At 34.8% G+C, this 20,952-nt stretch overlaps 1 protein-coding gene across 1 annotated transcript; it reads left to right on the plus strand.

The window, feature by feature from the left end:
- The first annotated feature begins 4,707 nt into the window (after nucleotides 1-4,707).
- LOC121261866 (protein CROWDED NUCLEI 4-like) lies at nucleotides 4,708-12,248 on the plus strand. Its single transcript, XM_041164272.1, has 8 exons — nucleotides 4,708-5,047; nucleotides 6,886-7,095; nucleotides 7,208-7,461; nucleotides 8,192-8,462; nucleotides 8,557-8,640; nucleotides 8,865-10,720; nucleotides 10,891-11,260; nucleotides 11,758-12,248. Exons 1-8 carry the CDS (start codon nucleotides 4,841-4,843, stop codon nucleotides 11,764-11,766), a joined length of 3,261 nt encoding a protein of 1,086 aa, XP_041020206.1. The 5' UTR covers nucleotides 4,708-4,840; the 3' UTR covers nucleotides 11,767-12,248.
- The last annotated feature ends 8,704 nt before the right edge of the window (nucleotides 12,249-20,952 follow it).

A 20,952-nucleotide genomic window follows, 5' to 3' on the forward strand; every position in this document is an offset into this window, starting at 1 on the left:
TATAATTCTTGTAAAGTTATTTTACTGTTTTTGAACAATTTCTGGTACTTAATAAAGAAAGACCTTTTTATTTCTCCACTGCGAATATTATTTTGTACACTTATTGCATGTTGTACACACTTTAAGCATTGGTTGTTGGGGTGTGTGATCCGTGTGGTCATTATCCCGGTGTCGCAAACTCCACAAAAATAACATGTGGGGGTCGAGGGCGCCACACAAATTACCACTAAACACAATAGCTATTTTTTCTTTATTAATTCTTTGGCTAGAAACAACTTTGTATCTCTCCAATAACACTTGTATCCTTCTGTTTTCTTCCACCTCCGCACGACAAAAAACAACACTATCATCTGCAAAGATTAGATGATTTATAGTTTGTGCCCCTCTACAAATTTTCAACCTAGAAATTTCATTTCTCAACCCCACAATTCTTAATAAAGAAATCAGTCCTTCAATACATAGTAAAAATAGATACGGAGATAATGGGTCTCCTTATCTTAACCCTTTAGTTGGCAAAATGGGACCCCTTCGCTCACCATTGATCAAAATAGAAAAAGAGACAAATCCAATACAACACATAATCAGCTCAATGAACTTCAGATGAAACCCCATCACTTCCATAACCGACTTTATAAAACCCCATTCAATCCAGTCGTATGCCTTGCTCATATCTAATTCTAAGGACATAAACCATTTTTTACCTTTCTTTTTGTGCTTTAGGAAATTAATCAACTCATAAGCAATCAAAACGTTATCAAAGATAAGACGCCCAAGAATAAAAGCACTTTGACTCTCACTAATTATGCTTGGCAATACGGATTTAAGTCTATTTGAAAAACCTTTGCAATAAGTTTATAGGCCACATTACATAAACTGATGGGCCTATAATCACTCATTTTAATAGCACACTTTTTCTTAGGAATCAAAGTGATGAGTATGATTCAGTGTAGAAGGAAAAAAACTTGAGTTGAGTGCTTCAAGTACTATTGCAGTAATATTCTCACCAACAACATGCCAATATTTTCAGAAAAATATTGGAGACATGCCATCAGGTCCGGGGGCCTTTGTAGGGTTCATCTGATTCAACGCTTCCTTAACATCATCAGCTGTGAACTCCATCAGATTCAGGTTTGTCTCATCTGAAACTCTCCCAGCCAATGGTTCCAAGAAAGCCAAAGAACTAGCATCAACAGACTGAAAAGAGCTAGTGAAAAGGGTTTGGAAATAGTCAAGAATAACCCCATCCCTCTGAGAGCCCTCTTGCCAACAGCCACTGTCATCTTGGATTTTTAAAATCTGATTTTTCCTCTTTCGCTGAGATGCCTTCCTATGAAAATATTTAGTATTACTATCACCTTCTTTGAGCCACAATGCCTTTGAACGTTGCCTCCATATGATCTATTTCCTCTCCAACCAAAGTTGTACCTCACCTCTTGCAAAATTCATCTCTTCTATAGGAACCAAGTTCGGGCCCTCTCATGTAGATTGTGCAGTGTTCTCTGTGCTTTACAAAACTGAGTTTGAACATTTCCAAAGCATTGTTTATTCCCCCCTGTAGTTGAGCTCCACATTCATTAATCAAACCAAAAACAACATCCATAGTAGTTGGGCTAGCACCCCTTCCCCAAACGCCTTTGATAATAGAGTGGGGCTACTATGCCGCCCCACTCTTACCGATAGGCGTACTGTCTAGTGGTTTTGTTTTTTTTTCACATTTTTTAAAATATTTAAATATTTTAAAAAAATAAAAAAAAATACATCAATATACTTAAAATCACTTCCTTAATTACTAAGTAAAAAAAAATAAAAAATCTGACTAGCAGTTAAATGGAGCGATCAAAATGGGGAGGCATAGTAGTTTTATTCTTGATAATATCTTCACAAGCTTTCTCACCAACCCAGATGACCTCAAATTTGGACGGGGAAAGTGGCCCCCTCCAAATTCACCCAAATAGGTAAATGGTCCGAATAGGCTACCACCTCATGAGTTACTCTAGCATTCGGAAAACAATCCCACCAAACAAAATTGACCAAGAATTGATCAATCCTTTCACTAATACATTGATCCCCATGTCTCCTATTTGACCACGTAAACTTTGGACCTGAGAAACCCAAATCCCTCAAATTACAGTCTTCGACAACCTCCCTGAAAGCGTAAAGCTGACTGTCAGGCCTTTGTCTACCCCCCACATTTTTCATGAGAATACATTAATTCATTAAAATCCCTCATCACCATCCAAGGTTCATCATTTGCTCTACACAGCAATCTAAGCAAACGCCAAGTTTTATGCCGTAAATGAGTCTCAGGAAAACCATAAATAGCAGTTAAAAACTAGTGTCCCATCCTCAAATTTGGGTCTTTTATCACAGCATCAATATGATTAAAAGAATAGTTAATAACTGAAAGATCAACATCTGCATCCCATAATAATGCAATACCTCCTTTCCTACATTTAGAACTAATAGCCAAACAATTTTGAAAACCTAACTTGTACTTATAGAATTCAACTTCACGAGTCGAGAGTCTGGTCTCTTGCAAGAACACTACATCGACCCCTTCCCTTTGAATTAGATCATAGAGGGTTTGAATGCCACGCAGGTTCCCAAGCCCACGTGCATTCCAACTACATATTTTCATGGCTCTTGGCGGTGCTGATCCACAGCCACCACCGATATCTCAGGTTTTGGCATTGCCTTTGCAGCCTCATCAAGAATAGACTTCGCTGCATTATCAAGAACTGGAGCTACTTGAAGACGCTTTGATAACCTTCCACAAGAATTGTCTTCCTCTGAATGCCCCTTTAGTTTTCTGGAAGCCCCCTTCACCGAACCTCGCCCAGGAGGAAATGGTGTCGTTTCATGTAGCAAAGAAGTGAGTTTCCACTTCTTACCTCTAAGCCCATTCGATTTTTTGGCATTATTTCCCTCCTGGCTAACCCCCGTGACATTAAAGCCCATAACTTCTTGCCCACCAAGCCCAAAAACAATACTGGAGACTTTTCCCGATTATTGGCCAGAAGATTCCAGAATATTCTTCTTAGTAACAGCCATCCCTAACTTCTCGCCCACCTCAACCTTCCCGTAACTGCCTTGTTCCTGTAAATCCGCACCCATCTTGAACGTAACTCCCATCAGTTTAGGTTGAAATTCTGGCGGAAAGGACACTCCTCCGTCCTCCACTGTATCAGACCCAAGCTCTATGGCATCCTTTTCTGTGGCAGGGGAAGAAGTTGGAGTGTGTTTCAAAGGATTGGGTCCCCTATATTTCCCTGCCAATGGACAACCTCCGAACCCACTTCCTGCATGAAGCCGCATACCACATGGGAAATCCTTCACTATATGCACCTCAAAGCCTCGTATTGCGTTGGCACAATCCCTCTCACCATGTCCCAAACATCCACGCCAATAGCAGAAATTCGGTAATTGCTCATAAGAGAACCGAACCCACATTGGTTTGCCATCCCCAATCATCAATTTTGAGCCTTTGAGCAGGGGTTTATCGATTGCTAAAGCAACTCGTACTCGCAAATACTCCCCCCATTCCATCTCCCTTGCCTCCACATCCATTTCCTCAATAACACCAAGTTTCTCACCCAATAACTGACCAATATAATTAGTTCGAGCCATAAGAGGTAAGTCATGAATCCAGACTCAAAAGGAAGCCATCTTCATTTGAATCTGGTGAACTTGACTCCGGCCATCAACTTCAGACATTAAAACTAAATGTTTATCAAACGACCAAGGACCCTCTCAGAGAACCCTCTCCTTATCCTTTATGTTCTCAAATTCGGCAAGAATGAGAGTGGAATCCAGATCTCTGAACTTCACCCTAAACCCCAAATGCCAAGCTTTCCGCATCGTACTCTTGAACACCTCTTTATTATAATGGTTCGTAGTGAATAACTTCATTATCAGACACTTACCTCAGCTCAGAAGAGCATTTGCTAACTTCGCCGGTTCCAACACCACCTCCGTATTTTCCGTCTTAGTCAAAGGAAGACGCTGATAGAGATCATGGAGAGAGTCCTCTATTTGCAACAGGAAACCTAAAACAAGAAAAGCAGGGCACGACATGGCACATATGACAGTGGAAAGAGGCCTCTACATAAATAACCTTCAGAAACCAAAGATTAATGTTGATGCTACAGTCAAATAAACAATTCAATCCTTATTTTGAAAAAAGCTAACCCATTTTTATTTTTATTATTAATTTTTTTTGGCTTTAATTTTTTTTTTCTATTTTTCATATTTTTTGTTCTTATATTTTGTGTTTTTCTTAGTAAAAGACTCAGATCGTTAATTTTTTTTTTGTAAATTCTATTTTTTGAGTCTATTAAAACAATAATTTGTGGGTTTTGATTTATTTGTAATTTTTGAGTGATTTTAGGTTTTCATATTCTTTTTAACTTTTAAAATCTCTTTTTATATTATTTAATATTTATTATTTTACCGTGTGAGATTTATTACATGGACACTTGGTATTTAATTTTCGTTAAATAAAGTAATGAAAATCTGACAGAGGATCGATATTGAAAAAATAGGTTTAAATTCAAGAAGTAAATTGATACAATTTAAAATCCGAGTAAATTAAGAAAATAATCGTGGAGAAAGGAAAGATTGTAAAATCCCAGCAAACGACGTCGCGCGATTTCCACTCCCACTCCCACTCCCACTCCCACTCCCAAGTCAGCATTACACTGTCACGGTAGTGTGTTGTAGAGAGAGAGAAAGAAGCCAAGTACAACGTGGGAGTGCCGAGTTACATATCAACAGTAGCCGAATCTCCCATTCCCCAAAAAGGCGAAAAGTGATTCTTTTAGGGTTTCCGAACCGGACGGAGATGGCGACTCCGCAACCGAAACGCCTCGCGGTCACACCGACTTCTGCTCGGCCTTTGTCGATTACGCCTGGTTCTAGGATTTTGAAAACCCCTCTCAGCGATGAAACCATCTGGAAGCGCCTTAAAGAGGCCGGTTTCGATGAGGATTCGATCAAACGGAGTGACAAGGCTGCGCTCATAACCTATATTGCAAAGCTTGAAGCTGAGGTTTCTTAATTTGCCAAATATATATATTTTTAAATTTCATTTATTTCTATTTTTCTTTCTTTCTGAATAATAGAATTTTTTTTATTATCTGCTTATTTTAGCGTTTTTATTTTATTTATATAGCGTTTTGGTGGCCTTGGGGGGGTTTGTCCGGTTGTTTAGCTTTTCTTGGTTACTTATTTGGAAATATATGAACTCTTAAAACATATGAAATTCGTGCAAACTATTTGGACATATTGAGTTCTTTTGATTCTCTGTTATTAAAATAGAGGGTGAAGGGCTAATAACGTTGGAAAAACTGAAAGTATATTTTAGGCGAGCTGCTGAATCATTTTATTAAGAAAGGTATTTGGATATAAATGAAAATGAATTGTTTACTTCACTTCATTTAGCGTGTTGTGGGCAAACAAGAGTTTTTTCCCATTACCATGTGTGTTGAATCATTCCTTAAAGGTAAATGGTCAAAAGATGTGGTTCACATCTTTAATAATTATGAGGAATCCATACCGATAAAAAAATAAATAAATAAATAAATTGAGGAATCCATTAATCACCTTCTACTTCATTGCGAGATTTCTAGTACCTTATGTAAGGCCATTTTTTATCCTATGGAAATTGATTGGATCATGCCTTGTGGAGTGGTGCATCTCTCCATCTGTTAGAAAGGAGAGTTTGGTAGTCATCAGCATCATTTTCTATTGGGAAATGATTCCCTCTTGCTTAATGTGGTTTATTTGGAGAGAAAGGAATGTGTGTAACTTTGAAGACTACGAGAAGTTGGTGGTGTGCCCTCTTTTATATACATTTTACCATTGGATGGCTGCTTATATTTTTTGTTGAATTTCTAGATTCTGGGACTATCTTGGTCTTTTCACCTCTTTGTTAGGTGTATCTCTTGTATACTCCTCATGTACCTGGATAATACCTTTTTGTTTTTAATAAAATTTGTCTGTCTTATCAAAATACATTTATGAGGAGAAGGAAAGTGACTATCAACGATTTCAGCGTGTCATATTTTTAAGTTTCAATAGTTCTTGTCGACTGTACTTTATGGGTGGAAATCAATTTGTGTAGGCTTGAGTGTTTGTCTATTACATTATCTATTATTGGAAAGAGAATCTCAAGTAGTACGTGTGCCCCTTTACTAAATTTAATGTATTTATCCATTTTCTAAGCATAAGAGTACCTTATGATGGTATATCATTAATTGTAAATGAGTGATGATGGAGATGGTGGCATGCTTTCATACATATAGTTTTTTAGATTCAAGAGAGCGGAATTTTGACCTCTTGCTGTTGATGTTTTTGGTTCTATAAGATATTGCTAGTCTTGTGGGATTGTTAACCCTTAGGGGTTGGCTCAAGTGGTAAAGGCCTTGTTCTTGGTGGTATGCTCCTTCGTAGGTCTGAGGTTCGAGTCCTCTTGGGTGCAAACAATTTCTAGGGGCCATTGGACTTGGGGAGTTTCCCCTTGAATTACCGAAGGTGCATTTGTGGGAAACTCCTTGTTGAGAACCTGTGCACCCCTGGAATTAATTGGGATGCTGTTCTCGGGCACCCAATACCAATAAAAAAAAAAAAATCCTGTGGGATTGTTTGTTATTGAGTTATTGAGTAATCAAATAGTATTTTATCTCATTTGCAGCTCACTTCTGTTTCAAATTTATTTGGTTTTAGTGTCGTTTTATTGGGTATGTGCATTGAATGTTGCTACTCTATCTAGGCTCTATTTTCGTATTATTTATTACATTTATACCTATCCCATGAGGTGCATCCTAGCCATACCCATTTATTATTAGTTGTTTTGTTCGATGTATATCTGACTAGCAACACTATCAGATCTTTGAACACCAACACCACATGGGCCTTCTTTTATTGGAAAGAAAGGAGTTGGATTCCAAGTATGAGCAGATAAAAATCTCTGCAGAAACAGCTGAAATAATGCGGGTGTGTGATCAAGCTGCACACCTAGCTGCTTTATCTGAGGCAAGGAAACAAGAAGAGAGTCTGAAGAAGGCTGTAGTCGTCAAGGATGAGTGTATAGCAAGCGTAAGCTTATCATCATGGTCATCCTTTAAATTAAATAAAAATTTCCTTTCCCATATGACCTCTGTCATCATTATTTATGTTTTATTGGGGTTTGTTCTATGAATTTCGGTAGCTTGAGAAAGCCTTGCATGAGATGCGTGTGGAATCTGCTGAAATAAAGGTTGCAGCTGAGACGAAATTGGCTGACACACGCACTATGGTAGAGGATGCTCAGAAGAAGTTCACTGAAGCGGAGGCAAAGCTGCATTCAGCAGAATCTTTGCAAGCAGAAGCGAGCCGGTGTAACAGTGCTGCAGAAAAAAAGCTGCAGGATGTTGAAGCACGCGAAGATGACATTAGGAGGCGTATCATATCTTTCAAGTCTGAGTATGTGTTCTAGTCATTTATATCGCATTTTTTGGAAATCACTTTGTAAAGTGCCTTTGTTCTAGCGGGATTTTATTAGTTTCAAGTAGGAAAATGTGCCTGAGAAAAATGCTCGAGGAGTATCTTTCCATGAGATCTCTGAGCTCTTCTTTTATTTCATTATGCCACTCAAAGTCACAATGAAGCCCACAAAAACCTGAAGTGGACTGCAAAATGGTGTTTCCATTTGAATTTTGTAGCTAAATCCTCTTCTTTGACTCTCTTAATCTATGCTCTGTTACAACTTTCAATGAATCATTTGCTCAAGTGCTTTTTTGTGAGAGGTCCTTACACTTTGTTTGATCAAGATAGAGGAAGTGGAGGGGGGGATTAGATATTCTGTTCATTCGTTACAGAGATGAAGACAGAAATGTAATTAATCTCCCTTTTCCTTTTCTAGTAACCAAACTTTGTTTTTTATGTGGACATGGTTTCCTTATTCTCTACGCCCTGTCATAAGTTAGTTTATGAAAGAATTCCATGCAAGACCATAAGGTTGCTCTCTCTGTGGACTGACATTTCATCTTGGCTAACTGTTGAAACAGAGCAGAAGTTTTCAACTTGTCATCAACCCAGAAGAAATTTCTTTATTGTCTTTCATATAAGGCCATAGTCACACAATGGTCATAAATTTGTTCAAGACTTGCTCTACATGTACCTTCATGATCTCCTTGTCGTCTTTATGTTTTAGTTGTGATGAAAAGGAGAAAGAGATCATTCTTGAGAGGCAATCTTTGACTGAAAGGCAGAAAGCTTTGCAGCTTGAACAGGAAAGATTACTTGATGCGCAAGCTTTGCTAAACCAGAGAGAGGATCACATTTTTAGTAGATCTCAGGATATAAATCAACTTGAAAGAGAGAGAGAGGATTTAAAGACGAATATCAAGAAGGAACTTAGAGCTCTAAATGATGAGAGATCTGATCTGGAGCTGGCTAAGGCTTCCCTGTCAAGAAGGGAGCAGGTTCATATTTGTATTTCCTGATTTTATTTTGTTGTAAGATTTTTCCGTTTAGGGGAAACTTCATTTATGTAGGTTCTCTTTTGGGTTTATTTAGGATATCATTAAAAAGGAAGCTTTGCTGAACAAGGAACAGCAAGGCCTTCTTGTTTTACAGCAAAAATTTGCGAGCAAGGAATCGGTGAGTTTTTTAATTTTTTTTTTTTTTCCTTATGTCATTTTTTTATAGTTATAAAGCGGAAGACGGTGTCAGCTATGTCCTAGGTTTTAACATAATTCTGAGCATGGATTGTTTCTTGGAATTCTTTTAGCCAACACTTATAATCTTTTGCAATAGAGAAAGCTGGACTCCTTTGTGATCATTACTCTATTTTTCTTATTTTATTGCTTGGGTGGACAATGCAGGATGAATTACAAAAAGCCATTGCCAATCAGGAAATTGCTTTGAGAAAAAGGAAGTCTGAATTTGAAGCTGAGCTGGAGATGAGGCGAAAATCAATTGAAGAAGAAATTGAGGCTAAGAGTCGGGCTTGGGAGTTGAAGGAGATGGATCTTAGGCAGCGGGAGAACCTAATATGGGAAAGGGAACGTGAGTTGGAGGTTGAATCAAGGACTTTGTCAGATAGGGAGAAAGAAGTGGCAGAGACATTAAATCTACTTGATGAGAAAGAAAAATGCCTTAGTGCTACTGAGAAGGAGTTTGAGCTTAATAAGGCTAATTTGCTAGAAGAAAAAGAAGAGGTTAAGAAAATGAAAGTAGAGCTTCAAAAGGCACTGGATTCATTGGAAGACAGAAAGAAGCTAGTTGATTGCGCACAAGAGAAGTTAGAGGACATGAAAACTGAAACGAGTGAGTTATCGGTTCTGGAGATGAAACTTAAAGAAGAAATAGATATTATTAGGGCTCAAAAAAATGAGCTTTTGGCTGATTATGATAAGTTGAAAATAGAAAAGGCTAAGTTTGAATCTGAATGGGAGTTTATTGATGAAAAAAGAGTAGAGTTACGGAAAGAAGCAGAACACGTAGCTGAAGAGAGACTGGCCTTTTCCAAGTTTATTAAGGACGAACATGATAGCCTTAGACTGGAAAAAGTTGCAATGCGAGATCAGTGTAAACGTGATATTGAGGCACTAAACCTTGAGCGGGAAGACTTTATGAATAAGATGGTGCATGATCGTACTGAGTGGTTCAGCAAGATGCAACAAGAACGTGCAGATTTCTTACTGGATATTGATATGCATAAGAGGGAACTGGAGAATTGTTTTGAAAAAAGACGTGAAGAATTAGAGAGTGATTTGAGGGAGAGGGAGAAAGCCTTTGAGCAAGAAAAGAAAAATGAACTTCAGTGTCTAAGCTCTCTCAAGGAAAAAGTGGAGAAGGAGCTGGAACAGGTTGCTTTAGAAATGAAGAGGCTCGAAACTGAGAGAATTGATATAAATTTTGAACGTGAACAAAGAAACAGGGAGTGGGCAGAGCTAAATAATTGCATTGAGGACCTTAAGGTCCAAAGCGAGAGATTAAAAAAGCAAAGAGAGCTCTTACATGCAGATAGAGAAGAGATTCTTTCCCAGATTGAAGACCTTAAGAAGCTGCAGGATTTGAAAGTTGCTTCAGATAGTGTTGTAGTTGCTGAGTTGCAAAAATCTGGTTCCAAACCAAGCCAGCGGAAGACTTCCACAAAAAGAATTTTGCAGCAGCAGACTCTTCTACAAAAGGCTGACTCACATAAAGAGACAGATATTACCGACATTAGCAGTGTGCTCGATTCTCCATCTAAGGGTGATATGGATGGTGCTTCTATGCAAAACTCTGCTCGTTACTCTTGGATTAAACGCTGCACGGAATTAATATTCAAACGTTCTCCTGATAAGACTCCTGTGAAGTATGAAGAAAGGTCTTTAACATCTGACCATGAAAATGCAAGCAACAGGCAAAACTATGTGCGAGAGAAGTCAAACAGAATTCTCAGCGAGAGACAACAGGTGAGATATGCACTTGGTGAGCCAAAAGTGATAGTTGAAGTGCCCACTGTTGGTGAGGTTGTAAAAGAAGCAAATTATACTGAATCTCAAATCAAAGAATATGCCAGTGAAAGGAGTGCCCCTTCAATTTCTGAGCAAGAGCTTCTGGCTAGAAGGAAAAAAAGAGTTATTCCCTCTAAATCCAATGACGGTGTTAATTTACAACTAGAGAAAACACAGAACAATAAGAAAAGGAGGCAACAAGAAGATGGCCCTGCTCAATGGGCCTCTACTGAGAGGTAAGACCTTGAAGTCAATCCCTTTCTTTTGCTCTAGCTTAGTGCTTGTATAATTGTATTGCATTTCTTGGAGATTTTGAATGAAATAATATGAAATGAGCTTCTGGTTCTTAAAAGCGTAAATTGATGATTTATATATTTCTGTTAAATATTTGTTTATTTGGTTTCAGTGTAATTTCTTCCCAACAAAATATTCCTGAGGATCAGCGCGTATTGTCATCCTCTCAGACTAATGAAGGTGCTGAAGAGGCCGGTGCATTTTTTGTAGATAAAATCATGCAAATCTCAGAAGTGACTCTTGAGACAACCAGCACTCACAACTTCACAAATGAAGACAAATTAGACAGCCTGTTGAATCCTGTTGGAGAATTGGAGCTGGACATTTCTCCAGATGAAGTAATAAATATTTCTCCAGATCAAGGAGTAAATGGTCATGCAAATTCTTCACATGTACAGAATGGTGTCTTTCCCTGTTGCCCCAAGGCACCAGAAAATCCACAGGAAGTAATTCATGTTGGGCATGATAGTGATCATTTTCAGGTGGCTGCCGTGTTTTCAAATCTTGCTTGTGTTGATGTTTTTGTGTGTGGGTATATGAGATTATAGTGGTTTTTGTTTAATCATTTATCAGGTTGTTCTGAAATTTCTATTTCATGTTCAATATTTTCGTTTTCACATATTGTAAGTATATGTCGTTCTTAGTTATAAGACTTATCTTTTTTCAATCTGGGAGGCTTTTTGTTCTTCGCTAGGTGGTTGTGATATTTTGCTTGTTTGTTATTTGTGATTTGTTTCTGCTCCTTTCATCTTCTTTCCTATGTCATGATCTTAATGCTGCTCCATGTGGTGCTTTTCATTGACTGATGGCTTCTGCAACTAGGAGAGTTCTCTGTGAAACTTTCGTAGGGTCCCAATCCATGGGTGCTCAATTTATATCAAATAGGCCTACATTTTATATGGTTATTGCATTGTTGAGTAGTTGCTCATTCTTCCTGCTGCTTTCTAATCTTTTTCTTATGAATGTCTTTGTCTTGCAGTCTCAATGAAGAGAGACCAGACGAGTAAACAGGAAGTTGAACATCATGGTGCTGCCATATTATATTGAAAAGGATATCGTCGAGCATAAGTTGTGGACAAGGTCAAAGCAGAAGTAAAATATTTTTGGCTTTTTATTGGATGCACCTACGGTTTATATACTGCAATGGATAAAATCTGTGTTCTTCACTCCTTTATGAGTTGCTTAGGCTGGTAACATCTCTTCCTCTTACAAGTGGGATAAATATCATGTAAATGATCCCAGTCGGCAGTCGGTGTGATATATTGGGAAATTTGTATATGATTTGTGTAATCTTTTATTGGCTTTGTATGTGCAGTTTTCTTCTAGAGCTGGTGAGGATTGCTGATATTTGTATTGAAATAGCCGTAGGGTAGTGTTTTAGGCTTTAGCATGCATTTGTTAGAATGGTCTCCTTTAGTTTTATGGGTTGTATGCTTTGCTGTATTTTGAACTGTTAATGTGATTCTTGTTGGGAGAAGTAACTTCTCATACTGTGACCCTTTTCGCTTTCAAAATAGAAGGGACTCATGAAACGGTGAACTTATCTTTTGACGAACTAATTAGGTCCGTATTTACACGATTACTCATTTTAAAATTGTATGTTTGCAAATTGGCGAATCTCTAAATTATGACAGATAATTTGAAACCTCACCTTTTAATTGTCAGCAAAATTGATACCTAAATTTCAATAAACTGGCAATTAGGTATCTCAGATAACCTCCCGTTAGAAAATTAATGGGTTAAATCCACCTGACACGAGTATGTAATGTGTCATCCATTGGCTGACACGTGCCCTCATTAATTTTCAAATAGGAGATTAATAGAGCAATCTTTTATTTATTTATTTATTTATTTATACATGGGAGAGCGGGACGCGATCTTTGATTCTCTTAGTGAGAAATTAAGGTATTACCAATTGATCCAAATGACCTTAGCAGATTAATGGAGAAATCTAATTAGAAATTTCTTGAAGTTTGTTTATCATTTATGTGAAAGTTGAAAACTGACACTACAAATTGGGAAAACGTGAAAATCTTTAAGTAATTTTGCAACTAACTCAAATTTTAAATTAAAACCGCTAATACATGGCCAAGATTTTTTTACGGGGTTGTTATTTTTCAGGGAATAACAAGGCTTAAGATTAAAAAAGTGTTCAAGAATTTACTTCCCTAATTGGCGGATGCACTACGGATTTTATTTTTCTCTCTTGCACTCTTTGCATGGTGCCCAAAGCTCGTTGAGTAGGGGTGGGCAGCAGGGGCTACCAACCCACTACCTCGCCCCCGTCCACCCAGCTTCTCCCATGCGGGGGCGGGGCCCCTGGCCAACCCCCCACTCCGCCTACTTACATATATTATATATATTTATAAATATATACTAATAATTTTACTATATATAAATATAGTAATATGTATTAAGTATAATTTTTATTTAATATGTGCAAGTTATAGTGTGGCATAGCCTGACCTTTATATAGGAGGTCAAGGAAATACAAGTGTCTCACTTAAGCAATACAAGAGTCCCACATTGCTTAAGTAAGATACTTGTATTGCATTGGCTTCCTATATAAAAATCACATTATGCCACACTATAACTTGCACAAAATATACACTAGAAAATTTGAAAACTATGTTATTATTTTTTAAATTATGATCATATTTACAAGTTTAAATTTACAATTTGGATAAAAAAAAAATGTTTTTGGTCACTTTTAAACCCATAAATAATTTTTGAGCCCAATGTGCCATAAACACTATTGGAATGGGTAGGATGGATGAGGTGTCCATCCCCACCCCTGCACCACGCCCCTAGGATGTGGTGGTGACAAGCCTACCCCCTGCCCATGCGGGGGCGGAGAAGGGACTACCCTACCCCCACATGGGCAAGTAGCATCCCTAACGTTGAGTTAGCAGAAGTTGGGACCTCTCACAAGAACCAATAAGTGAGTTTCCACCCATTTTACTTAACAGGAACAACACCATATATATTTCTACACTTCAATAATACGTATAATTATTAGGTGCTCCCAAGTATGTTCATTCTATCATAGAATGCCATGCCAATTAAAAATGATGTTTATATAAACAATTTTCATTACATGATATATGGTGAGAAGTTGAGATCAATTGATTGATCTACAAGAAAACTACTTATTTGTGGACAGTTAATTCTAGAAAATAATAATTTACAGTTAAAATAAGTCTGTTTTAGTCACAAATAGTCTTTTCGTCACAAACAAATGGTCACAAATACTCATTTTTCTTGTAGAGAGAGTACCGCATTATCCACATTCGGGAAATAAAATAATATTTGAAGAATACTATCTATAGGTATAATTTTACGCATATAACCATATGTGCTAACGTTTCAACTATTAAAAATGATAAAAATTTTAAAATTGATTCGAATTAGAAAAGAAAAATTGATGAAATGAGACTACCACTCAATTCTATAATGTTGTGCGCGCGTAATATTTACAACAATAACAATACTACTTACCCTCTAGCCAGTCATAAGCTATGCTATGGTTTCTTATTCCGTTATCAAAAGAACACTCTCTATATATCTCAGGTGTTAACAAGTTAACATACCCTAAATTATAGTCACAAACATGCGTGATGCACAACATAAAAATAGTCATTTTTAATTCTCTTCTATTTTTTATTATATTTATAGTGCAATTGTGGAATTATTTAAATGTGGCATCTAGTCGAAATAAATTAATATTGACAAAAGAAGTTGGAGTGTTAAAGAGAAAAGAAGATAAGAGTATTTTAAATATTTAAAGTTTTAATTTTAAATTGCTGAAACATGTCAAAAGAAAAGATCTCATGTTTTTCTTAAAAGATGTAAACTATCAAATCTATGACATTTAAATGCAGGAATTAAAGGTGTGATTTAATAAGCAAAGCTATGTTTCGAAACTTAAACACGTCTATATATATATATATATATATATATATATATATTATAAGAAAATTGTTTATTTTTTACTAATTATTTTTTACAAAAAATATTATATATTTTATATCAAAATGGTCTCGTTTGTTTTCGCAGATGAAATGAAATAAGTTAAAATTAAAGTTAAAAGTTGAACAAAATATTTTTAGAATATATTTTTTAATATTATTTTTATTTTAAAATTTAAAAATACTGAATTGTTTATTTTAATATTAATTTTATGTAAAAATTTTAAAAAATTATGATAACTAAATAAAATGAATTGAAAAAAATTATGAAAACAAACCAACCTAATTATTCTCATTACAAATAATTATTTTCATCCCACGTGAAAAAGCAAGAGCAACAGCATCTGGTAATTTCAATGAAAACGGCAGGTCATGGACCCATGGTATTGTTCTGGATACGAAGTAATTGCCAATATTATATAACTTTTTCAAGATTTTCTTTCTCAATTAGCATTTTCTTTTGATATCGCCTTTTACTATTTAGCTTTTTAACTTAAACAAATCAGCAAGGAGGAAAAAACTGTGCAGCCGACTTAACTTTTGGTTGGAGTGAAGGAAAAGTTAAAACTGATACTAATTAAGATCAATTGCTTTTCTTCTTGGAAGGATTTTGTAGAGGTCAAAGTTTGTGAATCCTTTCTTCCGTCAGGGTAATGTCATGCTTACAGGACACAATAATTATTAAATTAATAACCATTTTTCCCTAAATTTATTTTATTTAGGGGTAGTAATTCATGACATCACTTATGAATCCGACACGAATATGATATGAAATAAAATGTACTTTTAGGTTTGATATAAATGAGTTTGGATCAAAATAAGTTGATCCGATAAGACAATTAATTAATAAATAAGTCAATTGTGGATTAATCATCTGAACTTATAATCAATCTGTATAATACAAATAAATTTTATTTTTAAATTTAATAAATGTATAGTCCTATAAATCTTTTTTTGTTGTTGGGAATATGTGATATTAATATTAGTATTTGACTAGGTTATATGATCTAAAACTATAAGATTTTAACAGGTTAAGTAGGTTGTGTTGTGTCACCCGTTAATTAAACAGATTGGATTTGGATTGACCCCCCATATAATCTAATACTTATGACTTGACACAACACGAACATAAATTATCATGCCTAATTTTATTTATTTTTAGATAATTTCCTAAATTTGTCTATCCAAGATGCATTATTACTACTTGATTTGTCGTTTTTTAAATAAGGAAAGAAGACTCAAAGCTTTTGGTCCTACCATATATAATCCACATGAGAAATGATATATACAAGCTCTAAATGCACAAGTTTCATGCGAGTTCTTTATAAAAAGATAATCTCACCAGAGAAAAGTTTTGTGCAAGCCCTTTTTATGGGGATCACATTTTTACAAAAAACTTGTATATTTGAAGCTTATATCTAGCATTACTCTTAACCAGCATTTGAGGCTCATGTTCTACTCAAGCCGCCAGCCTCACAGATCTCCAATCTCTACCCCTCTTGCACCACATGCACAGCACTCCAACTTCCTTAGCATTTGATGATCTACAAAAATCTGACCATGTCAGCTCCAATATCAGATCATGCTTTTCCTAAAAATCAGGGTTGACCGCCTCGTTTGTTTTCAGAAAACATCTCATCTCACTTCATCATTATAACTTTTCTAAATTCCCACACAAAATAAAATAAACAATTCAATTTTTTCAAATTCCAAAACAAAAATAATATTAAAAAATATATTTTAACAATATTTTATTCAACTTTTTAACTTTAATCTCATCTCATCTCTGAAAACAAACGAGCCCGTAGTTGATGCATTTTAAGTGCAGAGGATCGTGGAGTTTCTGGATGGATCGATATTCATAATTCATATCCTTCAAAATAAACTACAGTTCAAAGACGTTCCGTTGCAAAGTTGAAAAAAGATAAGCTGGAATATTATGCTAAGAGTCAAGACCCTAATTAAAGTCCCTCACATTGTTTCAAGATGATGATCTTGTTACATTAATATTGTGTTTCTACATGTACATGACGAATTTTCAACATGATATATATTTGGATTTACTCAGGAATATTACCCATGAAGCCGCCAGTACCACTTCCACCGACGGCTACGCGCGGTTTCACCTTAACAGATCATTAGATGCGGGGTTTTTTCTTATCTATTAATGCATCCCTATTGAATTGATAGTTAGATGAGGTCTACGGTCCGACCACATGACCAGTCTAACTTTTGACCACACGATGTACGTAGTATCAACACATGACAAGGTAGCCCTAGCTATTAATTGTCGGCAAAATCATGCCTAAAAAATAGTCTACAAGGCATGATATAATCGTCATTATAATCTAAAATGGAAGTAGTACTTTTCGCCTCGAATAGTTCTTGAAAATTAGACGATAAATTAATGTCATGTAAGTGAAATTTGAGTAATTCAAGGAAAAAAAAATTCCTCATGCTCGATGGCTAGCTCCATTAATAATATGAATGCATAGTTTGAATTATCTTATCTATATATACAACTCATTCTAATATCTCGTTTATTTTCATAGATAAATTGAGATTAAAATTAAAAGTTAAATAAAATATTATTAGAATATATATTTTTTAATATTATTTTTATTTTAAGATTTGAAAATTTTGAATTATTTATTTTATTTTGTATAAGAATTTGTAAAAGTTGTAATAATTAGATGAAATGAGATGAGTTTAGAGGACTTATGAAAACAAACTAACGTTTGGTATCTAAATCCATCTCAACCTATCATTACAACTTTTTCAAATATAAAAATAATAATAATATTAAAAAATAATATTCTAACAATATTTTATCATCTCAATTCAACTTAACTCAACTCAGTTCAACATCCAAACTTAAGACTACTAAACCATCTTTTAAGATTGCATAGCAGCATACATATATATATATATATGTATGTATGTGTGTGTTTTTATCGAATTATACAAATTAAGAAGTATTTTCATTTTGTCTCTGCCCCATTTCTTGGACTCCACCTTTCTTTCAACATGTTAGGAAAAAGTACATCTTTCTTCTACTTCTAGAAGCAAATAATTTCCATGAAGGTTTTTTTTTTTTTTTTCACCACTATATATCATATGCTTTATGGCCCAACAACAAAAGGGTAATACTAGTCTTACCATTCTATTTTTACCGTTTGATTCTAACGCTTTGATTTTTTAATTTTTTTTATTTAATGATTAAAAAAGTATTTTTTAATAATATTATAATTTTTTATTTTTTAAAAAAATATTAAAAAATACATATACGAACAAAAAAAATAACCTATAACTAACGGTAGCTTCAGCAACAAGTAACGGTGACTGTAACAAGATCCATGATATTATGGCATTCATTGGATTTTGGAAGCCAGTACGTACAGGTCGTGTGAACAGAGCTACTCTTGTAAATGTCTTCGCTCACATACATGCATGCATGCTATATGTGAAAAAGGACGGTTTCAAAGCAAGTTATAATAGCTAGCTAGCTAGGTTGACCAAAGTAACTCAAATAGGCCGAGAAGGGAAAAAAGTATAATTCATTCATTGGGTGATCAGACAGAGATCAGTGGCCTACCTAGAAGACCGTTTCCTTCTTTCCGTGTTTGAAAAGTTGTAACGTAATATTATTTACATGTGTTGTGTATTATTTTATAAAAATATCTTTATTTTATAATATTATTATATAGTATTTTATAAAATGTGTTATGTATATCGTTACTATATATATCTCTCTCACTTTGTCTATTTTTTTAATCAATATTAATCCTAGCTAATTTAAAGGCAAATCATAATCACCTAGCTAGTCATGTGCATGGTTGTACAAAAGTCTTGTTACATTAAAGATAGTGATTTAGAGAGAGGAGAATATAACTAAAAGACAAGGACAATGGTTGAGAGGGAGAGAGGAGCCGGTGATCCTCTCACTGTTCGTAGCTCATAGAAGAAGGAATATTGCGTTTGAATTTTTAGAGAGAGAGGGGATAGTGTATCTTAAAAAAAAAATTATATAAAAGTAACTAGTTATTTTTAACGAAAATGATTATTTTTTATCAAAATAAATCTGTTTAATTTTGTCACAAATAGTCGTTATCATCGTAAATAATCCGTCATAAATGTTTATTTTTCTTGTAGTAATTATTAATTGTGGCCAGTTTAATTAGGAAGATGACGTATGAATTACAAAAAAAACGTTTATTTATGATCAATTATATGATTAAAAGATGATAATTTCTTACCAACGTGAGTGATCTATTGTCATCGGGATAAAGAAAATACTGAGATAATATTGAAAAAATAAAACCATATGGGAAGAAAACGCAGTGAAAATTCTAGAAGACAAATCTGAACACATTGAAAAAGCAACGACCATTATATAATGCCAACTTTGACTTTATGACATTTCATCTTAGAATTTTAAGTCAGCCTCTGGCTTTCTGCGGACGGTAAGAAAAATTAGTATTTTTTTACGGATTATTTACAAGAATAATGATTATTTATGACGAAAAATTAATTCATTTTAATAAAAAATAATTATTTTTAAAAGAAATAATTTACCACAAGCAAACAATTTTCACGTTTTCTTTTGGCATTCATACAGGCGGTCCTCAAGTGGAGTACTACACTCATCTCTGAGTTTCGTGTTTGAATATATATATATATATACATACACACTAATCCCAATAATCAGGCAATTAATTAGGAATAATGCAAAAATTAATTAATTTGTGATGCAATATTTGACGTGACACCGGACTACCTCATTCTTGATTGCTCAATATAAGAAAACTGTTTATTTGTAGTCAGTTAATTTCAACGAAATGACTATTTACTGCTAAAATGAGTCTGTTTTGATCACAAATAGTATTTTCGCCCAATTAAATAGTCACAAAAATCTATTTTTCTTGTAGTGGCTCGTACTGGAAAACTTGTACAATATTGCATCTTGATCATATATATATACATATATATTATATATATATTATGTTAAAAAGTATATAGAATAATTATGGGATTAGTATGAAATCAGAATTATAAACAGACAGAGAAGGTGATCTAATTTGTGACGCATCTGATCATATCTTTAATAATATCAATTTGGGTCCCAAATTACATGTGAAATATGTTAGTATAAGTGGTTGAGCCCATCAAGCTTTTCTCCTTTAAGGACCAATCTATAATTTAAAGTAGACCTAGCTTGGCTATAATATTATATGTATACCCAAAGGGCATCCATTATTGTTGCTGTAATTTGAAAGTTTTGCCATAGTTTATAATTAAATTTCATGCATTCAAACCATGCATGATATTATATGATGATCATGAGCTAGTTAGCTAGCATGCATGAGCAGGACGCGCGCTAGCTTATGATCATCCCGGTAGCATCAAGGTAATTTCGTGTTAGTGGCGATTTGGTCACCTACCACAAACCAAAAAGTCCCTCATCATTCTAACATGATTAATGTATAGTACTTGACAACTTCTAATCTTCTATATGTATATCTTGATCAGGGATTAGTCTTGGGTCCGGTCTAGTAGTAAAAGTACCACTTGTTGAGATTAGATAGGTTGGAGGTTGTACCGTGTCTCGATTGTAATATTACTATAACATGAGACATTATAAGAAAATTATTTATTTATGACTAATTATTTTTATTAAAATAATTATTTTCTGTTAAAATAAATTTATTTTCATCATAAATAATCATTCTCGTCGAAAATAATATAATTTTACTTTGATCTATCCAAGATAAAATATATATATATATATATATATATATATGGTAAATATCCCGAGAGCTACAAAATTTTTTGAGACAACTAGAATAAATTGTGTACAACTCTATATACTAGCTAGGTACTTCCTTTCATGGAAATCTTCTCTTTACTTGTTGGTTTTCTTTAGAGCCATTTCATGTGGGTGACACTCATATATATAGTACTGATGACATCACAATATTCTCTTAACATATGTGATTTTTGAGGCTATTACGTACTCTCATCTGGGAGGAACCATTCAAACATAAGCTCCTGTCTGATCTTTTTAATCATGCATCCATAGTCGGGTACACTTATTCAACTATACCATATATGTATGTATCGATACATGAAAAGTAAGATGTATCATGTACCAGAAATGCATTAATATGAGAGAGAGAGAGAGAGAGAGAGAGAGAGAGAGAGAGAGG

The sequence above is a fragment of the Juglans microcarpa x Juglans regia genome, chromosome 4S (genome assembly GCF_004785595.1).
Source record: "Juglans microcarpa x Juglans regia isolate MS1-56 chromosome 4S, Jm3101_v1.0, whole genome shotgun sequence".
Taxonomy (NCBI): Eukaryota; Viridiplantae; Streptophyta; class Magnoliopsida; order Fagales; family Juglandaceae; genus Juglans; species Juglans microcarpa x Juglans regia.